Source organism: Schistocerca piceifrons, chromosome 1 (assembly GCF_021461385.2).
Source record: "Schistocerca piceifrons isolate TAMUIC-IGC-003096 chromosome 1, iqSchPice1.1, whole genome shotgun sequence".
NCBI classification, from domain to species: Eukaryota; Metazoa; Arthropoda; class Insecta; order Orthoptera; family Acrididae; genus Schistocerca; species Schistocerca piceifrons.
In genome coordinates this window covers 924,710,056-924,732,553 of record NC_060138.1, presented here as the reverse complement: position 1 = coordinate 924,732,553, position 22,498 = coordinate 924,710,056, and the positions used below count along the sequence as shown (strand labels likewise).

The 22,498-nt window shown below is 42.8% G+C and overlaps 1 protein-coding gene across 1 annotated transcript in view; it reads right to left on the bottom strand.

Annotated features, from left to right (window-relative positions):
• The window catches only part of LOC124805213 (CD63 antigen-like), a 50,419-nt gene that overhangs the window by 15,670 nt on the left and 12,251 nt on the right, over positions 1-22,498 (bottom strand). Inside the window, exons 2-3 of the mRNA XM_047265717.1 lie at positions 12,958-13,146; positions 681-851 (exon numbers count right to left, since the gene is read on the bottom strand). Coding sequence (XP_047121673.1) covers positions 681-851; positions 12,958-13,146 — 360 coding nt within the window. The remainder of the gene's footprint in view (positions 1-680; positions 852-12,957; positions 13,147-22,498) is intronic.

Genomic DNA, 22,498 nt, shown 5'->3' with positions numbered 1-22,498 from the left:
CATCCGTGTCTGCTCCGCTTACATACTTTTGGCCCGCAACGCCACCAGTCAGCTTACAACGTAACAGTGGGCGGTGGTCATAATGTTCTGGCTTATTAGTGCATGCTCAACTTTGAACAGCAGAAGTGCTGTGTCGTGAGACTTTTCTATCTAAGTGGCAGTGAAAATGAGAGTAAACAACTTACTTATCAGCTACGCCCGTGATTTTCAACCAAGTTCCACGTGGGATGCTGCGTTGGCGCAAATTCGGCCAGGGCACTTGCTAGGGGCGAAGGCTCCAAGAAGAATGGACATTACCGCATTCTACACTACCAGAAGAATACTGCAGGACAGCAGTTCCCAATGTATGAATGATCATTTGCTACAGGAACACAGATCAATGCTGTTCAAATTCGTGGTACTAGAAACCACAGCCAAAAGAACGACACTGTCCATTACTTACGCGCCATATGGGGTAAGTGGGAAAATCCAACTAACACTCTACACTGTTCATATCATCAAGAGTAGAGGCATCGCCTCACTATTTTGGGTGACACGAGAAATTAATTCTGTGTTCGTGAATGAGGATAACAACAAAATATCCAACGAAATCCTCGGCCAAATATTGTTTTGTGACGAAATGAACTAGTTTTTTCTAGAAGCTGAGCTGCTGGTCTTACACGGAAAGGGATGCCACGTACCTCCGTCTGCAGGCGGTCCCAAGCGGTCTTCTCGATGGTGGAGTTCTGGTAGTGCTTCTGGGAGTCCTCCATGGACGTCTTGAGCACGTCCTCCAGACGGTCCTTGCTCGCCGCGGCCGCAGCGCCCGCCGCCAGCTCCGCTATGAACACCGCGCCCAGCAGCGCCGCGTACTGAAAGCAAGACATACGCTGTACTTCCTCCGTCTTCTTATTGAGAAGATAGAGAATAGGCTATCTCATGTTGCGATGCAGAAATAACTCCTGAGCAATATGCAACAATAGTAACCTAGGATATTTGAAACTAATCGCTTATCTTAGTGTATCCCCGATGCTCAGTCATTTGGAACGGTAGAAATCAGTTGATATTTCGGCAGAGCATCATGCTCCCATTCTCAGGTGATCAAACTAAGATTTGAAGCGTGGATGATTACTTATACAAGGTGAGGCAGTTAAGACAGCCCCCGCCCCCCCCCCCCCCCCCCCCCCCACAAAGTGGCGGAAGTGTTGCCCGTGCAAGATTGTGTACGCGAACTGACCTCTTGATTACGTCCCATAAATGTTCGATGGGATTCATGTCGGGTGATATGAGTGGCCAAATCATTCGCTCGAATTGTCGAGAATATTCTTCAAGCCAGTCGCAAACAGTTGTGGCCCGGTGATATGACGCATTTTCATCCATAAAAATTCCATCGTTGTTTGGATCAAAATGGTTCAAATGGCTCTGAGCATTATGGGACTTAACTGCTGTGGTCATCAGTCTCCTAGAACTTAGAACTACTTAAACCTAACCAACCTAAGGACATCACACACATCCATGCCCGAGGCAGGATTCGAACCTGCGACCGTAGCGGTCACGCGGTTCCAGACTGTAGCGCCTAGAACCGCACGGCCACTCCGGCCGGCCATCGTTGTTTGGGAACATGAAATCCATGAATGGCTGTAAATGGTGTCCGAGTCAGTGACCGGTTTAGTTGGACGAGAGGACCAAGTCCATTCCATGTAAAGACAGCCCACAGCATCATGGGGCCACCACCAGCTTGTACAGTGACTTGTTGGCACCTTGGGTCCATCGCAACGTGGGGTATATACCACACTCTAAAACTACCCATACCTCTTACCAACTGAAATCGGGACTCGTCTGACCAGACCACCGTTTTCTAGTCGACTAGGGTCCAACCGATATGGATATGAGCCCAGGAGAAGCGCTGAAGACGATGTCATGCTGTTAGGAAAGGCTCTCGCGGCGGTTGTCTGCTGTCATATCCTATTAGCGCCTAACTTCAGGGCACTATCCTAAAGGATACATTCGTCGTACGTCCTACATTTCTGCGGTTATTTCACGCAGTGCTGCTTGTCTGTCAGCAAAGAGAACTCTATGCAAACGCCGCGGCTCCCAGTCGTTGAGTGAAGGTCGTCGGCCACTGCGTTGTCCGTGGTGAGACGTAATGCCTGATATTTAGTATTCTCGGCACACTCTTGACACTGTGGATCTTGTAATGTTGGATTCCTTAACGATTTCCGAAATGGAATGTCCATTCGGCTAGCTCCGGCTACCATTCCGCGTTTAGCACCTGTCAATTCCCCGTCGTGCGGCTATGATCTCTTCGGAAACATTTTCACATGAATTACCTGAGAAAAAATGATAGCTCGGTCAGTGCACTGCCTTTTTATGCCGTATGTACGAGATACAGTCGTCATCTGTATATGTGCATATCGCTGTACTACGACTTCTGTCACCTCATTGTATGACTGTGTTTGAAAACAGCGACTCTAGATGTTTGTTTAGTTACAGTGATCACCAGCAACGTGGCTGCCTGACCAACAAGAAGGCATTTTGCATGATAGAGTTCTACAGGAGCGACTCCGGAACCGCAGTGCATCGGCAATAAAGAACCACATTCGGACGGCTGTACCTACTAGACAATCCATTCACTAATGGATACAGAAGTTTAAGGAAACAGGACGTCTTTTTAAAGCCAAAAGCACTGAGCGGCTATCAATATCCGAAGAACAGGTCGATTGGATCAAGGTAACTTTCCTCGGAGGTCCTTATAAGTCACCGTCTCATGTCAGTATAGAGCCATGAATCCCACTACCAACAATGAAAACAAATCGGATTCAGTTGCTCCAAGCCATTACACATGGTGACAAACGTTTGCAGAAACAGGTCTGAATTGATATGCACACTTAATTGAAGAGGACGAATTCATCTGCAGGATGATTTTTGGCAGTGAGGCTACCTGTCACCCAAACGATGCAAAAAAGCAACACAATGTGCGAATATGGAGAACAGAGATCCCCACATTGTCGATGAACGTGTCTGTGGATCCCCAACGGTTAACGTGTTTTGTGCTTTGTCGAGGCAAAACGTGTCTCTTGTAGAGACTACCATCGACATTCTACTGTTGTGGCTGATGCCGCAATTACAAGAAGGTTCTGTTAATTTCATTTTTCTACAGGATGGCGCTCCACCACACGTCCACAGTGTACGCCCCTGGTAGCTGAGTGGTCAGCTCGACGGAATGTCATACCTAACGGCCCGGGTTCGATTTCCGGCTGGGTGGGAGATTTTCTCCACTCAGGGACTGGGTGTTGTGTTATCCTGATCATCATAATTTCATCCCCATCGTCACGCAAGTCGCCGAAGTGGCATCAATTCGAAAGACTTACACCAGGCGAACGGTCTACCCGACGGGAGGCCCTAGCCACCTGGCATTTCCATTTTACACTTCCAGAATGACGATAGTGAGTACGCGGACACTGAGCGACCACGACGATGGATCGATCGTGCATCAGCTGGCAACCTGCAGTTGGTGGCATCGCCCCCCCCCCCCTTTCCCCCCTCACCTTCTCCAGACCTGATACTGTGATTTTTATCTTGCAGTTATTCACGAAGGTCCAGTATTGGCTGTTATTACCGCATGGCAGCGAAACTTGGTAGATATGCTCATGTGTTGAAGCGTAACCTATCCACGATGGAAAAAATGTGTTCCTACTTTGGCCACTAGGTGCAAATCTGGCGCTGTACAGCATGTCGTCGACATCTCCGGTGCTCATGTTGGACAAATTGTGCAAGCGGCGGTAAATAATAAAATCAACTTTTTGCCTTTCTCACTTGTTTGACTTTTTCTGACCACGTCCAGTTCCTAAACCATTACGTAAAGAAACATTTTATATTTCTGTCTTGCACTCACAGCGCCAGATTTGCACCTGGTGGCCAAAATTGGAACTAATTATTTTTCGAGTGTAAATCAATCCCACATGTCGGGGAAACGCGGAGAACAGTGTAGTCGTTGTACTAACGTGAAAACCGAACGATTTATCTGACGTCCTAAAGGGCATGATCATTGGCTTTCGGGACAACGGCGGAAACGTTTACGAAATGGCTGAGTTTGTAAACTACTCGCGTGCCGCTGTAGTTAAAGTGTAACCATGTGTGGCAAAATGGAGCTATCTAAAACTGGTGCCAAGGCAACTGTGGTGCACCAGGGCCATAAATGACAGGAGGGAACGACGACTGCAGAGATGTGTTCAGGCGAACACACGTGCAGCTATTGGGCAACTGACCGTCCAGATGAACCAAGGCGATATCACAGTTTACCATCGGCGATTTACAGCGAATGCGTATGGGCCTCCGCAATAGGTGCCTGGTTCATGCATCCATGCTGATCGCTATTCATCGGCGACAAAGGGCGTTTTGCACGCTAATACCGTAGCTGGACGTCCACTGAGTGGCAACAGATGGCCTTTCCAGATCAATCACGTTTTAAACTCCATTAGACAGAGGGCCGTTGGCGTGTACGGCGTGAAACGTCTGAAGCAAACACCATGCAACAATCGTTGGAAGGGTCCAGGCAGGAGGGCATTGCCTGGATGATCTCGTCATTCTGGAAGGCACAATGAATCAAAATAAGTGTGCGTCTGTCCTTGGGTACCGTGTCCACATCCACATGCAGTTTGTTTTCCCTCAGCACAGGGGCATCTACCAGCAGGACAATGCAACGTGTCGCACAGCTCGCACTTTACGTTCGTGGATCATAGAGCACCAGGATGAGTTTAGTCCATTCTCCTGACCATCAGACTCACTGGATTCAAACACAGTCGATAACCTATGGGATCACCTCGATTGTGCTGTTCGCACCATGGATCCTCAACCAAGAAACCTAGCGCACTTGGCCGTAGCACTGGAGTCACCATGGCTCTACATTTCTGTCGGTGCATTCCGGAGCCTCATTGGTCTGCGCTGCAAAAGGTTGATATTCATGTTTTTAGCAGGTGGTCACATGAATGTGATTGGACACTGTAGAAGCAAATACGTAACTCAAGTACTATACCTGTATTTATTAGTATGGCTGGCACATCAAGTACTATGAACATTGACTTTGAGTGTTGATACATGCTTTGTAGCGGGAAGTACAGGCAGTACTACACGTTGAACTTAATCTGCACTCACCACAACACTGGTCCATGTTAAATGGCATTCCACATTTTCGGGAGTCGTCGCTGTTTCCTTTTAGACTTCTTTTTTTCAAATTTACCCGCAATGGAGTTAAGTCTCATAAGTTTGAAGGCCATTTTGTATCTCACGAGCAACTCATCCGGCGGTCTCCAAATGTTCTGTTAAGCCCTGTAATTATCAATGCTGAGTTGGTGGGGAAGCTGCCGTGTTCGTCCAACATGGATTGCCTTATTTCCAGTGGCGTGCCTTCCGATAACTGCGTAGCACATCTGAGAGGAAATGTAGCTACTTGCGACTATTTGCGGTTTTGTCGATAAAACAAGGATCAATGCGTCTTACGAAACGCGGCTTACACAAGCACGGATCAAAGGAGTAATTATTAAACAAAGAAATGTATGCAAACTGCAAATAACATAGCACCTACAAAGAATGCAAAAGAAAATCTCAAATGGAAGAACACAGCTACGAGGGTTGGAACTTAAATAGTGGCAACTATTTATTCACAATCGATACAAAAGAACTACATGTTTTTATCTGTTACTGTCCTTCAGAGTAGTCACCAGCGTTGTGTAGAACCCGTTGCCAGCGATGTGGAAGGCGTAGTATACCATTAGCAGAGCCTGTTCTGTTGATGGTGCTAATGGAGCAGCCTACTGCCTGTCGAATCTCTGGAACAGTTCTGAAGCGAATGCCACGATGCCACAAGTGAAACGCCAATCCAACGAATGACGTCATTATGGTTCGCCCGGAATTCGAAAGTGCGTCAGAGCCCCAGTATGGCGAAAGTTAAGATCAGTTTCGTGTACGACTGTGATGGTGTTATCACAGTCATCACAAACTGGGAGGAACGCTCTATGCCGAGCCGACCGGGGTGGCCGAGCGGTTCTAGGCGCTTCAGTCTGGAACCGCAGGCCGCAGGTTCGAATCTGCCTCGGGCATGGATATGTGTGATGTCCTTAGGTTAGTTAGGTTTAAGTAGTTCTAAGTTCTAGGGGACTGATGACCTCAGATGTTAAGTCCGATAGTGCTCAGAGCCATTTGAACCATTCTATGGCGAACACGGTGCGAGGGCGCTGCTGTGCTGTGAGAGAGGGCGAGTTTACTTCAGCCTCTCCCATTCGTCGTTGCGGACTGCAGCGCGATATCGCTAATGTCTATGACATCGATGAGCGTTGCCGATTTTGGCGTGGCACTGAGTCCTATGGATGACATCACAAATACGTATTTCATGAAACTTCTTAAAAAACTTATATTGTGCAAGAGATAAACAGAAAAGTAATGATTGGTGAAGTCTCCAAAGCCATTCGAGGTATGCAGAACGGGAAAGCTCCTGGTATTCCTTTAGAAATGATTAAAGCTGGAGGAAACGTTATACAAACAAAAGTTACAAAATTACAAGCCTGCGATGCATCTGGAAAGGAAATCTTACAGTGTGCGGGTGGAGAGAAATGACGAATGCAGAAATCATTCAAAAACTGAGGGCTGTTCAGCGAGAAATGGAGTAACATGTTTTTGAAATATTTAGAATAGTCCACGAAGCAAACAAGTGAGTAAGGTAACAAACTGGAGAAGAAGACGCAGTTATAGCCGCATGTTGCTGTGGTCCTTCGTCAGAAGACTGGTTTCCTGTACCTCTCCATACTACTCTATTGTGCACAGCTCTCTTCATTTGTTCATAAGTACTACAGCCTACACCCATTTTAACCTGCTTACCTTAGTCGAGCTTTGGTTTCCCTCTACAATTTTTACCTTCCACACTTCTAACCATTACCAAATTAACAATTCTTTGATGCTTTGTGATGTCTCTTATCACTTTAATTCCTCTTTTGGTGAATATTTAATATAAAGATCTTTTCGACCAACTCGATTGAGTATTTCACTGGATATTCTATCTACTCATAAAATCTTCACAATTCTTCTGTAGCACCGTATTTCAGACACTTCCATTTTCTTATTAGATGTACTGATTGTCGTCCATGTTTGACTTCTGTACAAGGTTACACTCCAAACAAATACTTTCAGAAAAAACTTTTTAACGCTTAAATTTATATTCAATGTTAACACTCTTCTCTTTTTCAGAAAAGCTTTCTTTCTTACTGCCAGTCCACATATTAAATCCTCTTTATTTCTAGCACTGTAAATTTTTTGCAGCCCAAATGGCAAAACTCTTCTACTATATTTAGTCACTCGTTTTCTAATATAATTCCTTCACCTTCACCTGATTTATTTCTACTACATTACATCGCCTTTGTTTTACTTTTTTGATATCTTACTACTTCTTTTCAAGGCATTATACATTCCATTGATCTGATCTTGCAAGTAAACTACGGTCGTAATGAAAATGAAATTAGGTTTGGCGGGATATGTAATAACGCCAATCGATGATAAACTGTCTGACAAAAAAAGTGAAGCATCCATTAGGCATAGGCGGATACCAAACTTCATACACGTACATGCCATCGGCGGGTATGTAAATGACTGGAGTTACATTCCTCTGTGATGCGTGGAACGGCCACCAGAGTGCATTAGTCTTCTTCACCTTTAATGTAGTTAACAGGCTTGTTAGGTTATATATGGGACGCTAAAAGCGCCAGGTATTGAGTGATCACTTTAAAGAAGATGGATTTATCAGCACCTGCCGGAGTTTGAAAGAGGCCTCATTGTGGGTAGCTATTTAGCTAGTTGGTCAAATTGAGCGATATCCAGGTTTTGGGACATTGGATGTGACAGTGGCCCTATGTTGGACTGCATAGGGACGTGATGACAGGCATACTCGCCGTCAACAGTCGGTCGGCCACGCCTGACCACCAAAAGTGACGATCCCCGTACTGCGCACCAAGCACACACCCCTGCCATCCGAGAATAAGTAATGGCATTCTTGCAACGTTCTGTGTAATCCAGCACCGCTGGTCGGAGACCAGCAACAGCTATGCTGGGAAATTATCGTCTCATTCTTAGTACGCCGCTACACCACAACACAAAAGGCTGCATTTGAAATGGCAATGTGTCCGGGAAGCATGACTGGCGTTGTACTGTGCTCAGCGATGGGTCGCAGTTCCATACTACCCCGAATGACCGATTATAGTGGCAACCTGTGTAGACGTCCCATTCTTCCAATGATTAAAAGAGGCAGAGTTGTATTGTTTCTAGCGTCGCGGTGCAGGAAGCCATCGGGTATGAGCGTGCAAGGGATAAATCCCTGCAGTCGCGATATCCTCCGTGCCCTCGGTGGCTCATATGGATACCCTGTCTATATGGTCTCCGAAGACGGTTGGAGGGAGTGCCGTTGCCACAGCTGACCTTTAATTGCCGCGCTTCTGCTGACGATGTGATGCTGGTGGCACGGACAGGCGAAGAAGTACGTACGGCGTTGGCATGGATACAGCGATACGGGATGGCGGCAGGAAGCGTGCTTAATCTACAAAAATCACGCTGCATGAATGTCGGTTGAGGATTACAACCGGGGGAGGAAGGCCCGCTCATGTTAGTTAAGACCATAAAATGCCTAGGTATTACGTTCCACACGGATGTGCAGCGGACAGCAGCGAATAACTACCGACGCATATTGAAGTTGATGCGGACAATGGTGCTGTTACAGAAATTAAGAGCGTTGGATATGATTCAGAGGGTGACCTATGTTAACGTATACTTAGCACCGAAACTCACTCACGTAGCGCATGTCCTGCCTTTAACGCGCACAATGGCATCACGGATACAAGCAACTTTCGGAACCTACGTGAGTGTGGGACACCTGTTTAAGATCCAATACACAACGCTTACGCTACCACCTGGAGAGGGTGGACTTGGTCTAGTGAACGTATATGAAAAGGCACAGGCGTTATTCGTCATTACGATTTTCCGACAGTGGCGCGGTCAATTTCGCAATATCTCGGGTGCGTTGGCCGATGCACTAGCGCCCACTTCAATGCTGCCTCCAGTCAATGTGGGCCATATTTCACCGAAGCTGTCACATTTCAAGTCTTTTTTTTTTTTTTTTTTTTTTTTTTTTTTTTTTTTTTTTTTTTTTTTTTTTTTTTTTTTTTTTGTAGTGGGACGGCTCCAGTGTGGCACTTGGCACAAGAGATATTGGCGTCCCTGTTAGGCTTCGCCCCTCACACAATTTCATCAGATACACTTTTTCCCCCCCAAGAATCTTACTTTCCGGTCCAAAAAACCAATGCCGTGACATGGGTACGGGGAATGGTGGTGGGCTACATGTATAACGAATCGGAAAAGGACAAAATTGATTTTTGGCATTTTCTCCCGGATGGACACACGAAACTGCAACAGCATAAGAAATATGGGCAAGACTTCGCTAATTACTTGCGACTTACATTTACCGACCCGCCGGCCAGATGGGGTGTGACGGGTGAGAGATGAGATAGACGAAGAAGCCGAGATAGACATCGATCACACTTACGGACCCTTAGTTAATTTCGAGAAGACGACCCAGTCTTAAACCAACGTCTGGAGAACGAATCGATAGATGGCTCTCTTGCTCTATCGAACGTCGGGTCGTGAGCAGGTGTCGCCCCCGACACGAATTTCATTTCATTGCTACAGGAGCATGTTTCTTTTGCATTTGTACTATCCGCAATGTTTGGGCATTTTCAGTTTTATTCATTTCCTTAATTAATTAATTTTCTAATTAGGCACTATTTGTCAACATATGGACATTGTAGACACTATTTATGCGGTAGTACAACAAAATGTATGTCAGCAAAGGTGGTAAGCCTGACATTGGAAATAAATAAAAAAAATTTAAAAAATAAAAAAAATAATAAAAATAAAAAAAGTTGGTAGAGCACTTGCAAAAAAAAAATATGGATAGAGCATCTGCTATGCAATCAGGAGATCCCGCGTTCGAATCCCGGTCGGGGCACAAATTTTCAACTGTCCCCGTTGATGTATATCAACGCCTGACGACAGCTTAGTGTCTTCATTTAACTATCATTTCATTCTAACAGAACTGCATGATCACCGATGCTGCCACGTTCTTTCCAAATTTGACTCGATTTTGTAATCACTGAAATAACATCACACACCTTCCCACAGAACATAACCTCATGTCCAACAAGAACAAAAACTGTAGAAAATGGCGGAGACTGCTTATGACGGTGCCTAGTGCGCATTCTTTCATGTTATTCTAAGATCGGTAGCTAGACTGAAGTACCGTCCAAAAGCATTGTGTTTTGAGATACACAATCTTCTAGGTACGGAATTCTCCCCTACAGAATTCCAGTGTATTGGTACGAAATAAGAATTTCAAAGGACATGGAAAATCTCATTGCCAGCTTCCATTTCATCTAGCGAACATGATATGACAAGAGTGATAAAATGGTGGGGCGTGCAGAACGGCGGTACTTTTTTATGTGTTTAGATTAGCCTTTGTATGAAAATGTTACTTTAATCACATGTCAAGAAATCAAAAACAATGACTACAAAGGTTTATTTAAATGTATGTAAGTGTCTTTCATACTTTGCTGATTAAGGACTGAGTACCATTTAATACTGAAGATCGAGAGTGGATGCATTGGGCCGTGGTCATGTTGAAAGAATCGTTCCGGTATTCGTCTGAGATGATTTGAGGGAGCTACGGAATAAGTCTACTGGCAACCACATGGAACTCGTTCCTCCAGACCGAATGCAAGGTTCTTAATTTAATTTAGCGAAACTTGGTAGCAAAAAGAAATAAAAAGGAGAATAATTACCTGGAAACATTATAAGGTATTTCCAATATGGATCTCACAAAGGTTACACCATTAACGATTTGCCTTTAAAAGAGGGAAACCGACTGTATACGACAGAGCTGAAGACCCCCTTTAGTCCTGTTCTCGCAAACTCTAGGAGTAGGCGCATAGGAGTAGAAAAACAGCAGTGCACTCTCCTATGTTGTGGCTTGAGAGAACTGAGGTCGCGCAAGCACAAGTGCACAGAAATTTCCCCTGGGAGAGCGCAACTTCCCGGGAGAGTGAGAAATCCAGCAAGGCAACAGACGAGTTAGTCCGTAACACGAGGTGTGTCTGCTGCTGTTTCACACTGCTTCGCAACAAGGGCAAACAAGAAAAACTACGTGAAAGTCACGGTGCGCTATAAAAAGCTGACATCTACTGTGAACGCATTCAGTCTTCATCTCAGAAACAGACTGTATTTTATCGGTGTTTTTAATTTATTTTTAGAGGCAGAGGCGTCAGAGCGGCCACCCATCGATCTCGTGTTGTGAGAATGTTGCAATATACTTGCTTTATTTGTGAAACAATCATCCAGGCGGCTACTCGTACAGCTCAGAGTGCAAAACGCTTTCTTGACACGCGTAGAAGGGCACCAGATCCGAATCTATTTCATACAATGGATAATTGAACCTTTGTCTGGTGCACCAGAATTTTTTAGTGTTGGTTTTATGAGATTCTCTCAGTCTAAGGAATTGTGGGGATGTTCCCAAGCTCCAGCTCAGAAAAACGGCACTCAAACAGTTCAAAAACTACTGCACACCGAACCCATTTTATTGATTCACAGACGACGGTGAGCAGGACATTCTTCTTTTGAGCCAGTTGGCATTTATGTTGATTAGAAGGGCACATGGTAACAGAAGTAATATCAACAGAACTGGCAAATTGTGGCTAGTCGCTGCATAAAAGTCGTTGATTTCGGTACAAACATGTGGAAAATGGGACACTATTACGTAAGCAAACACACTGATATTAGTTATTTTATATCGTTATTTCCAGCCAGGGAGCTGAGCTCAACTTATTTGGCTTATGAATTTGCTTTTTCCTTCAACTAAAATCTCAGCTTCCTGTTGAATTCCTCTTTCGTTCTTTTCTGTAGGTTCTTTCGGTTTCTGTTCTCGGTTTGTCTGTAAATTTATGTTTCTCAATAAGTGTTCCGTATCCTGTCCCATGATATCTATATTGTCATTTTCCTGGTGATCTCTTTCAGGTTCAAGCAAGCAAGTGTTCTTAACTTTTATTGAAGTCATTCTTCCACTAAAAATAAAATTAATGTGATTCAGACAGACGCTTTTTATTTACATGTTGTTAACAAATACTACTTTTGGAACAAGGCACGACATATTTGTTCGTTTTAACACGTCGCGTTGGCGACAACAAGCATTAATTTCGCAATGCATAGTTGCTACTTGGCTCGAAAATTGCCACCAAAACACAGAAAGGAAGAATTAAGAAACACCAGGATATTTTCATGCTTCTTGCGAATCAAGAGAAGGCCTTCATCGAATGGAACAGCTGTTCGAAATTCCGAGAAGAATGGGTGGATAGAAAGAAGTCTACATTAGAAGAATAACAATTTTTTGATTCTCCTTTATCTACACTGAAATAATCCTGTTGTCTTCCCATGTATAGTATCCTTGCGCTCTACGGATTCGGTATTTCGTCAGCTGGTAACGTCGATGACACCGCGTTCTCTCAAAATTTCTATGCCAACCGCCAGCCCACGGGTAGTGGAGGGAACTAAAAGAGCTGTTAATCGATAGTATCGCCCACAGTATAACTAAACTATGATGGGATGCAGTGAGATGAGATTTGAGCTCAACTACAATAAGCGAAAAGGAAGCCCAAACATGAAGTTCACCTCGGGCCGAGTTGAAGCCGCATCATTCACAGTAATCACGTCTCCAGCCGAGCGTCACCATGAAGGTCATTTCAGCCTCTCTGTCTGTCTGATAATTCCTCCCTCTTTCTCCGTGTCTCTTCCACATTTTCACTCTCGGTAATTTGCCAATCTCTCCCGTTTTTTTCCCACCGCATTTCTCTCCCTCACTCTCTCCTGCTGCCACTTTTTCTTCGCTAAGCCACTCACCGCGATGAGTAAAGGAGCGCTCTCCCGTATGGCGCCACAGCACCCTAGCGACGCCACCAAAAAGATGATGACGCCGATGACGATGAGTACGACGGGCGTCGCGACGACGCTGCCCTCCAGGAAGTTGGAGTAGCCGCCGACATCCGCCACCACTTTGGCACCGGCCGCAATCAATCCAATGCCGGATATCTGAAAAAAAAACAGCCATTTGTTAACATGACTACATAATATGTGATAGCGGAAAAACGCAACTGTACGCAGGCATATAATACTGACTAGTCTTGTAAAATTACCACAGGCTGCTGCGAGCTATCGTAAGTAAGCGTTAACTACGTAAGTTTTTCTGGTGGCTTTGGTCAATTAAGATCGTAACCGCGTTACCTGTACTTTAGGCGTGTTTTGTACCTGTTCGGTGTTACCTCATTTCGATCGCTTTATCTGAGTTTGTGATGAGGGTCTTACCGGATTTCTCTAAAAACTGGATGCGGTGAACCGTCTAGAAACAGGTTGAGGATATAGAAACGGCCACGTAACATATGGAATCTTTTTGTTATATATAGTTATCCGAAGGTCTACGTCTTAAAAATATTGTTTAGAGAAAAATTGGAATCTTCAGTGTTCATTCAGTTTTCATTCGAAAATTGTTGATATCTAACAAGAAACAGAAAGACGTTGTAGTATACATAATAAATAAAGATTTATCATATAGCACTAGAAAACGCAATTTCTTCAAAAAAAAAGGTAAACCTAAAGAAAACGCAAAATAAAAACATATCAAACATCGCTTCAATATTTCGTTGAGCTTATACAAAACATGAATCTGTTATTGCTAAACAACTTTCGCACTTATCAATTATAACAGGAAACTCTTGCCTTTGATCGTGATGAACATTCTATTGAGTACAAAATAATAACAATAATTATACAATTTTTTGTGTTTGTGCATGTAAACTGTACTTACATCAAAGGTATTTGCTTTAGTTACATAAGAACGCAGAAGTCAACCAATTTTTATTATAAAATCCAGTCTGTATTTTGTAAGAATATAAAATACATGACGTGCTAACACTGAATGTCGTGTGGTTTTCGTTACGTGCAAAACAAATATATAAAAAACAAGGAGAAGTCGTAGGATCCTAGTTTCTCCCTCACACCTTCAGTTATGTTCCTTACCTACCAATATTATGAATACTACCAGTAATTCTGCAATTAACTACGTAATTTATATTGTGCATCAAAACTGCCGAACCGTAGCTGCGACGGAGCGCAAGTCTAATCCTGACACTGGATTTAAACATTCATTCTCTATGCATAGGCCTATGCAGAACACAATATTCAGCCAGGAACCAAAATGATATAGAACAGGTCGCTTTGGCACCAGCCTAATTCCCATATATTTCAAACATAAAACAGTTAGAATGCTTCATAAACTAATTCTACAGAAATCATTCACTTTGACTTTTTTGAATCACGTACAATGCATAATGGCGTGGAGAATCTGTCCATGGAGGAGATATCAGAGCTACAAGTTTTCAAGGGGAGTAAAGAGTGTAAAATCAAGAAAAGACAAACAAGTATGCGTAAGATAATAAGCTGCAGGACACAACTGTTCACCGTAAAATGTCCTCAGTAACCACACAAATACTGACAATTCCACCGATTTTTTGTCAATGTAGGATTTAGTCGATGAGCTTGATTGCGAGAGACAGCATACCGCGAAAATCCTCAATGTTGTCACTGGCGAAACATGCAGCACCAGATTACCTGAACATGTAAAAATTAAAATAATGCACTAGTCGTAGCTCACTCCTTTTACATGAAGCCAAGTAATGCATGCAAACTTAAGAAAGAAACAGTTACACAAACTCACGAAAAACCTTGAATAATCAGTTTAAATCACTGTACAGAAAGAGACTGGTCCAATAAACATCGAACGGAAATGATATAGACGAAACAACTACAGACTAAAGACCTGTAAGCATCCAAAGGAGCATATATATGCATAGAAAGATGAGAGGAACTCAAATGCAAATTTGTTCGCGCACATTATATGAAAGTTTATCGGGAAAAAGTTTGCCTTTCCCTTTTCTTGCTCGATATATCCCTAATCAAGTTGCATGCAACAATAAAAGTTCCCATTTTCATGTGTTTTTCACTTGTGGCGAGTGCACAATTCTGAGATTTCTACTTACAGTACATCCTATACTGTCACTAAGATTATACGACTCGTTCTAAATGATTAATTAACCAAAATTAAGAGGATGAAACATTTTAACAGTTCTTTCTCATGAAGTTTACGACATGCCCAAAGTACTGCCAATATGACTCATCCGGGTCGAGCAAGAAAATGGGAAGGTAGACTTTTTTCCGATAAACTTTCACCTATTATTTAAGAAACTACCGTAATTGACTGATACTTGAAAGCGACTTTGTGTGCTACCAGCCATGGATACTAAGGGCAACATTTCAGCCCCCTGTAATAAGTAACAATTGCTGTCACTGTAAAATACGTAGTTGAAAAGCTTAACATTCTGATGAATCGTTATTCCTACGTAAGCTCAAATGCAGCATCGAGATTGGACAGGTTTTATGTCTCGGAAATATTGACGTAGATGGCTATTAATTCATACCGCTCAGCATTACTGATAATCATTCAGTTCTAATTAAAGGATTCTCGACATCAGTTCCGTATGGAAGGTGCTATTGGAAACTAAACTCTAGCAACCTCGACGCAAGCGTGGTGAAAAAAATTTGAGCATAGAGTTCTCCAACTGGAGAAGAACAAAACGATTCTATAGACATCACAGTAACGGTGGGAGAAGGTAGTCAAACGTGTTATTGTATCATTTAATTTTTTTAACGCTTCGTATGAAACCTGCTGATAAAAACAAGATACCGGCTAATCTTGTTACAAAACTTACGAGGTATACAAAAAAAAAATTTGTGGTATTCCAGAGTAAAGGAAATGAGGTTGCTCAGAAAGGGAATATTGGAAATAAATCAGACAGACTGAAAAGGAACACTGGCAGGTCCAAAGGCCATACAAGTTATCCTGATTAAAAGTGGCGAGAGAACACAGGAACACTCAACAACGTGCACAATATCCGATTACCATCCAGTCACATTGCTTTGCATAGATTACAAGATAATAGAAAAAATTCTCATTGCGAGAATACAGGGATTACTACATGAAATTGCTGGACCAGACCAGACAAGTAGCGTTCCAATCCTTAATGGAACTGGAATACTGAGAGACTGTTTTTTTTCCGGGTCCACAGTATTCAGCAGCAAAATACTGGCTCCCGCAGTATTGCTTTAGATCGTGCGTTTGACAAAGTGACCCATGATTTTTGAGGCATCTGATACTTCACTTCATCTTCCCGTAATCAATAATACATTCTTATCGATACATATAAAAATTATTTCAAGGATCCAAATGAACAATTACCTAATAATAGGACGTCCAGTGCAAATATCTGTCAGACAAGGATATCCGTTGTCTGCTGCTTTATTTATAAAATCCTTAGACCTGTTAATAGTCATATTTAATACAAAAAATTGTAAACTGTAGCTTTACATGACCTAACCACAATAGTGAAAAATGACACTGAAGTTGTACGAACTAATCAGATTTTGGTATGTGAAGCAGTTATTAATGTGAAGAAAAGCAAACTACTCTGCATAACGAATCACATACACCTAGGAAGTTATCCTTACACGGAATGCAACAAAATAGAAGTACTAGGCGTTCTTTTCAGAAACAGAATCAGTGCATTCCTGAACAAGAACGCAAATAAATTGTGTAGAAAATAAGAAGAGGAGCGTTGATACGTTTCCACTATATGTTCCTCCGCCTAGCCAGAAAACACTTAACGCTTCCAGCTAAAGAAGGCAGGCTAAACCTGGCTGACGTCGAATACGAATCAAAACTACTCCTTGTGAAAAACATACTTCATACTCCCACAGGCCCTCTGGACAGAGCAGAGTCCTTAGAGGAAGAATAGGGCATGTCAGGAGAAAATGAACTATATTTGGCCAAAACCAACTCTATTAAATATATTTGGCAGTTAGTCGGGAAAATGGAAACAGGAAGGAATCACAGTACAAAGAGTATTGCCAAAATTTTATCTTCATTTAAACGTGTAAACTCGAACATTCAGTTTAAAAGTTTGAATATCTACTGGAAGACTGCAATAAAAACTCTCTCTGACGAGTGTATAACTTCGGACGTACGCTCTAATGCAACATCTTCATCAATGATCTTTTACCCACCGCAGAGCTACGGCCCAGGTTTCACCAATAGCACAACCCATTCTGTACCGCCATGTAAGAGACACCACAATACACAGAATGGCTGAAATTTATAAAACCGTAGACGTTTCGAAATGACGACACAGCACTATGCAAATAAGGTAAATGAGCAGCCATAAAACCTGTCGAACAGGGAGCTGATTTGCTTCGACATTTGAGCCTTCCCGTGAGCGAAAGAGTGAATGTTAACATGGTTAATTTGTGATAACATATCGTGTGTACTAAGAATAGTTAAACAACGTGTAAAGGTTTCCAAGGCCACGGAAGGAAAGAAAGATGGAAAATACTGATAAACCGAAACTGGGAACAAAATACAGATTATAGATAAATGCAGGCATATGGATCCAGGTACAAAGACACATGTCAATTGTAATCTTAACATTAACCTTGCTTTCAAATAATTTCTAAAATTAGAGAATTTCACTTGCAAAGCATACATAATGCTAGTCTAATTTGAAAAGAAATTTTAAGTTAACAACCTGAATACATAAAAAAAGCTGTGACCTAGATTTATGCCTACGGTAGAAGACTCAGTTATCATTGAAATTTTCCTTTCTGTTAACATTTTAATCAGTTGCACCAAGTTCCTAACAAAAATTGTATTTATAATAGTCAACTAGTCAAGAAGACTTTAATTTCACACTTTCTTTCCTTTCAGATTTTTTCCACTTTGGAAGAGAAAAACATTTTAAGTTATTGACTATGAAGAAATTTTATTTCACCTTAATTCAAAGCTGCAAGTCTAACGTGAAGAGTATTTCAATTTTGTGAGTATATATTAAGTTTAATTTACTTCACGAAGAAGCACTGTTTATTAATCTCATTTCTAAGCAAATACAGACAATTTAAAGAAAAATTACTGCCAGTACATACCAGAGAGGTTTCTTTTCTTACATACTCTTAATCTACCAGGAAATTTTACGGAAAGCAATGTCGGTATCTGTTTCAATAAAATCTATAGCCCATTGAGGTACAAGTTTTACTGAAACTTACCCTAAACGCTCTCTTACAAAGTCTGCTTTCATCTGATGATGACAGCACCCGAAATGTGATTGTAAATTTTGAAACGTGTTACTAAATGTAGGAGGCCATAATCATAAAAATAGTAAAGATTATGAAAATTTTATCTGTTTCCGGACATATGCAGGGCCTTTCGAAAAGATACCTCCGATTTCACAAGAATATATATTCTACAAGCCTAAAGATAGAAACTTTGCCAGAATTTTCACTTATGCGTCAAAACTAATACTCTGTCACGGCGACAAGTGTAAATTGCTGCCGGCCGGTGTGGCCGTGCGGTTCTAGGCGCTTCAGTCTGAAACCGCGTGACCGCTACGGTCGCAGGTTCGAATCCTGCCTCGGGCATGAATGTGTGTGATGTTCTTAGGTCAGTTCGGTTTAAGTAGTTCTAAGTTCTAGGGGACTGATGACCATAAATGTTAAGTCCCATAGTGCTCAGAGCCATTTGAACCATTTTTTGTAAATTGCTGCTTCTGGTGGTTGCTGGGAGGGAACTCCCTGCTGTAGCTAACTCGCTCGCCACCCAATGTGCATTAACTAAAGATGTCGATAGCATAGCAACAAAATGATGTCTCCTTATATCAATATCTACATCTTCATACGTACTCCGCTAGCTACCATACGGTGCGTCCTGCAGGTTACCTTGTACCACAACTAGTCATTCCCTTTTCTGTTCTACTCGCATAGAAAGCGAGGAAAAACGCAGTGTCTGTATACCAGTGGTCGCCAAACATTTTTGCTCAAGAGCCAATATTGACACTGTGGGGCGATACCTCGGGCAGCAAACACTGATCAGACGGAGCGTTATGACTACCTACCTAACTGCTGGCATGTCCACCTTTTGCACGGGTAACAACGGCGACGCGTCGTGGCATGGCAGCAAGGGGGCCTTGGAAGGTCGTTGGAGGGAGTTGACACCGCACCTGCACACACAAGTCACCTAATTCTCTTAAATTCCGGGGAGGGGGCGATAAACTCTGACGCAACTTTCAATCACATCACAGATCTGTTCGGTGGGGTTCAGAGATGACGATTTGAGGGGCCAGCACATCAATTTAAACTAGCCACTGTGTTACTCGACTCACTCTAACACACTCCTGGCCTTTTGACAAGGAGCATTATCTTGTTGAAAAATGCTACTGCCATTGGGAAACATGATCGTCATGAAGGGATGTACGTGGTCTGCAACCAGTGTACGATACCCTTGACCGTCATAGTGCCTTGCACGAACTCCACTGGGCCCAATGATGCCCAAGTGAATGTTCCACAGAGCATAATGGAGCCGCCGCAAAACTTGTCTCCGTCGAAGGTACAGGTGTCAAGAAGTTGTTCCCTTGGAAGACGACGGAATCGCGCTTTCCATTGGCATCGTGAAGAAGGTATCAGGATTTATCACACCTTGCAACGCTCTGCCACTGCGCAAACGTCCAGTGCCGATGCTCACTTGCCCATTCCAGATGTAGTTGCCGATGCCATGGTGCTAACAATGGCACAAAAATGGTTCAAATGGCTCGGGTTACTGTGGGACTTAACATGTCAGCAGTCCCCTAGAACTTAGAACTACTTAAACCCGACTAACCTAAGGACATCACACACATCCATGCCCGAGGCAGGATTCGAACCTACGACCGTTGCGGTCACGCGGTTCCAGACTGATGTGCCGAGAACCGCTCGGTCACCCTGGCCGGCGAGCAACGCCACATTCATGGGACGGTGGATGCGGAGTCCCACCATTAGGAGTGTTCAGTGTACTGTGTGTTCAGACATCCAACATTGAAAAATGATGTTAGTTCAGCCACAGTTCGGCGCCTGTCCTATTTTACCAGTCTTCCCAGCCTACGATGTCCGACATCTGTAATGAGGGGTGACCCAACTGTCTATTCCGTTCAACTGCTCTTCTAGGTTCTTTGCGGTCTCTGACAGAATTACAATGTCATCGGCGAACCTCAAAGTTTTTATTTCTTGTCCATGGATTTTAATTCCTACTCCGAATTTTTCTTTGGTTTCCTTTACTGCTTGTTCAATGCACAGATTGAATAACATGGGGGTTAGGCTGCAACCTCGTCTCACTCCATTCCCAACAACTACTTCCCTTTCATGCCCCTCGACTCTTATAACTGCCATCTGGTTTCTGTACATATTGTAAATAGCCTTTCGCTGCCTGTATTTTACCCCTGCCACCTTCAGAATTTGAAAGAAAGTATTCCAGTCAACAATGTCAAAAGCTTTCTGTAAGTCTAGAAATGCTATAAAACTAGTCTGCCTTTCCTTAACGTTTCTATGAGAAGGCGTTGGGTCAGTATCGCTTCGTGTTCCTACGTTTCTCCTGAATCCAAACTGATCTTCCCGAGGTCGGCTTCTACCAGTTATTCCATTCTTCTGTAAAGATTCGAGTTAGGATTTTGCAATCGTGACTTATTAAACTGGTAGTTCGGCAATTTTCACATCCGTCAGTACCTGCTCTGTTCGGAATTGGAATTATTATATTCTTCTTGAAGTCTGAGGGTATTTCGCCTGTCTCATACATCTTGCTCAACAGATGGTAGAGTTTTGTCAGGGCTGGCTTCCCAAGGATGTCAGTTATTCCAATGGAATGTTGTCTACTCCCGGGGCCTTGTTTCGAATTAGGTCTTTTAGTGCTCTGTCAAACTCTTCACGCAGTATCATATCTCCCATTTCATCTTCATCTACATCCTTTTCCATTTTCATAATATTGTCCTCAGTTACATCGTCCTTGAATAGACCCTCTATATACTCCTTCCACCTTTCTGCTTTCCCTTTTTTGCTTAGAACTGTGTTTCCATCTGAGCTCTTGATATTCATGCAAGTGGTTGTCTTTTCTCCAAAGGTCTCTTCAATTTTCCTGTAGGCATTATCTATCTTACCCCTAGTGAAATATGCCTCTACATCCTTACATTTGTCCTCTAGCCATACCTGCTTAGCGATTTTGCACTTCCTGTCAATCCCATTTTTTAGAAGTTTCTGTTTCTTTCTGCCTATTTCATTTTGTGCATTTTTGTATTTTCTCCTTTCATCAATTAAATTCAATATTTCTTCAGTTACCCCAGGATTTCTACGAGCCCTCGTCTTTTTACCTACTTGATCCTCTGCTGCCTTCACTATTTCAAGATTATGATAACGTATTAGTTTTTTTAAAGTTGGTCAGTAATTACGCGGAATTTTTAAATCAATTTTTGCCTTGGAAGCCGTTAGATAATGGTTACTGATATTGGGCTCCGGAGTAGTTGCTTACAATTAATAACACAGATGATCCACAACAGATTAGCTACAGTAAGGGCGTGATAAGTCGGTGGCCGTCTCTGAAGTACTGATCGCTTCATGTCAGCACCACTCGGAACACCTCGTGTAGACTGTTTCAAACTGCTGCCAATCTCAGCGATATAACAGTTGTGACTGTATAATTGCGCGTTGAAGTGTTGTTTACTTTACCACGAGTGTGATGACTTTCGTTGATAATAATATTTGTACCCATATTTAAACGCAGTATTGAATATGAGACACCATCACGAAAGTTTGATAAATTCTTTAATGTTGTTTTTCTTCTACTCATTGCATTACATTAAAACAGCTTTAATTAATTTGAAGTTGCTTGCTACAGGTAAGTACCACATTTGAAGATAACCTCTGTAGTGCGCACTCGCGATTCCCTGTTACCGCTGTGTCAAAATTGATACCAAAACAAATGACAGACATTATACCGGTGCGAGTCACGCAGGCTCGTGTGTTGTCAGTACCAGATGATAAACAATAAATCACTCACCCTTCTACTCCTGAGTTAAGCGGCCACATTTACTTATCTCATGGCCAAATTCAGCAACGACAATTAAAAATATGCACGTCTTAAAAATGTAACGGTCCCTGTAAATATTTTTCTTTGTTGCTGTGCGGAAAACAAGACTCCGAAGAAGGTCCTGACGTTAGTTGACGTTTTTGGACTCGGCTGTTAGTTTCTAGGTGCGTGTTACTATAAAGTACGGCTGAGAAACGCGGACTGCACGAATACGTGACTCGGGACGCATGCGACCCGTGGGCCACGGTTTGACGACCACTGGTCTATACGCTCAGTACCAGCCCTAATTTCTCTCTTCGTGGTTCTTAAGCGAAATATACATTGGCGACAGTAGGATCATTCTGAAATCCATAACAAATGTCTGCTCCCTGAATTTTCTCAACGGTGTTTCCCCAAAAG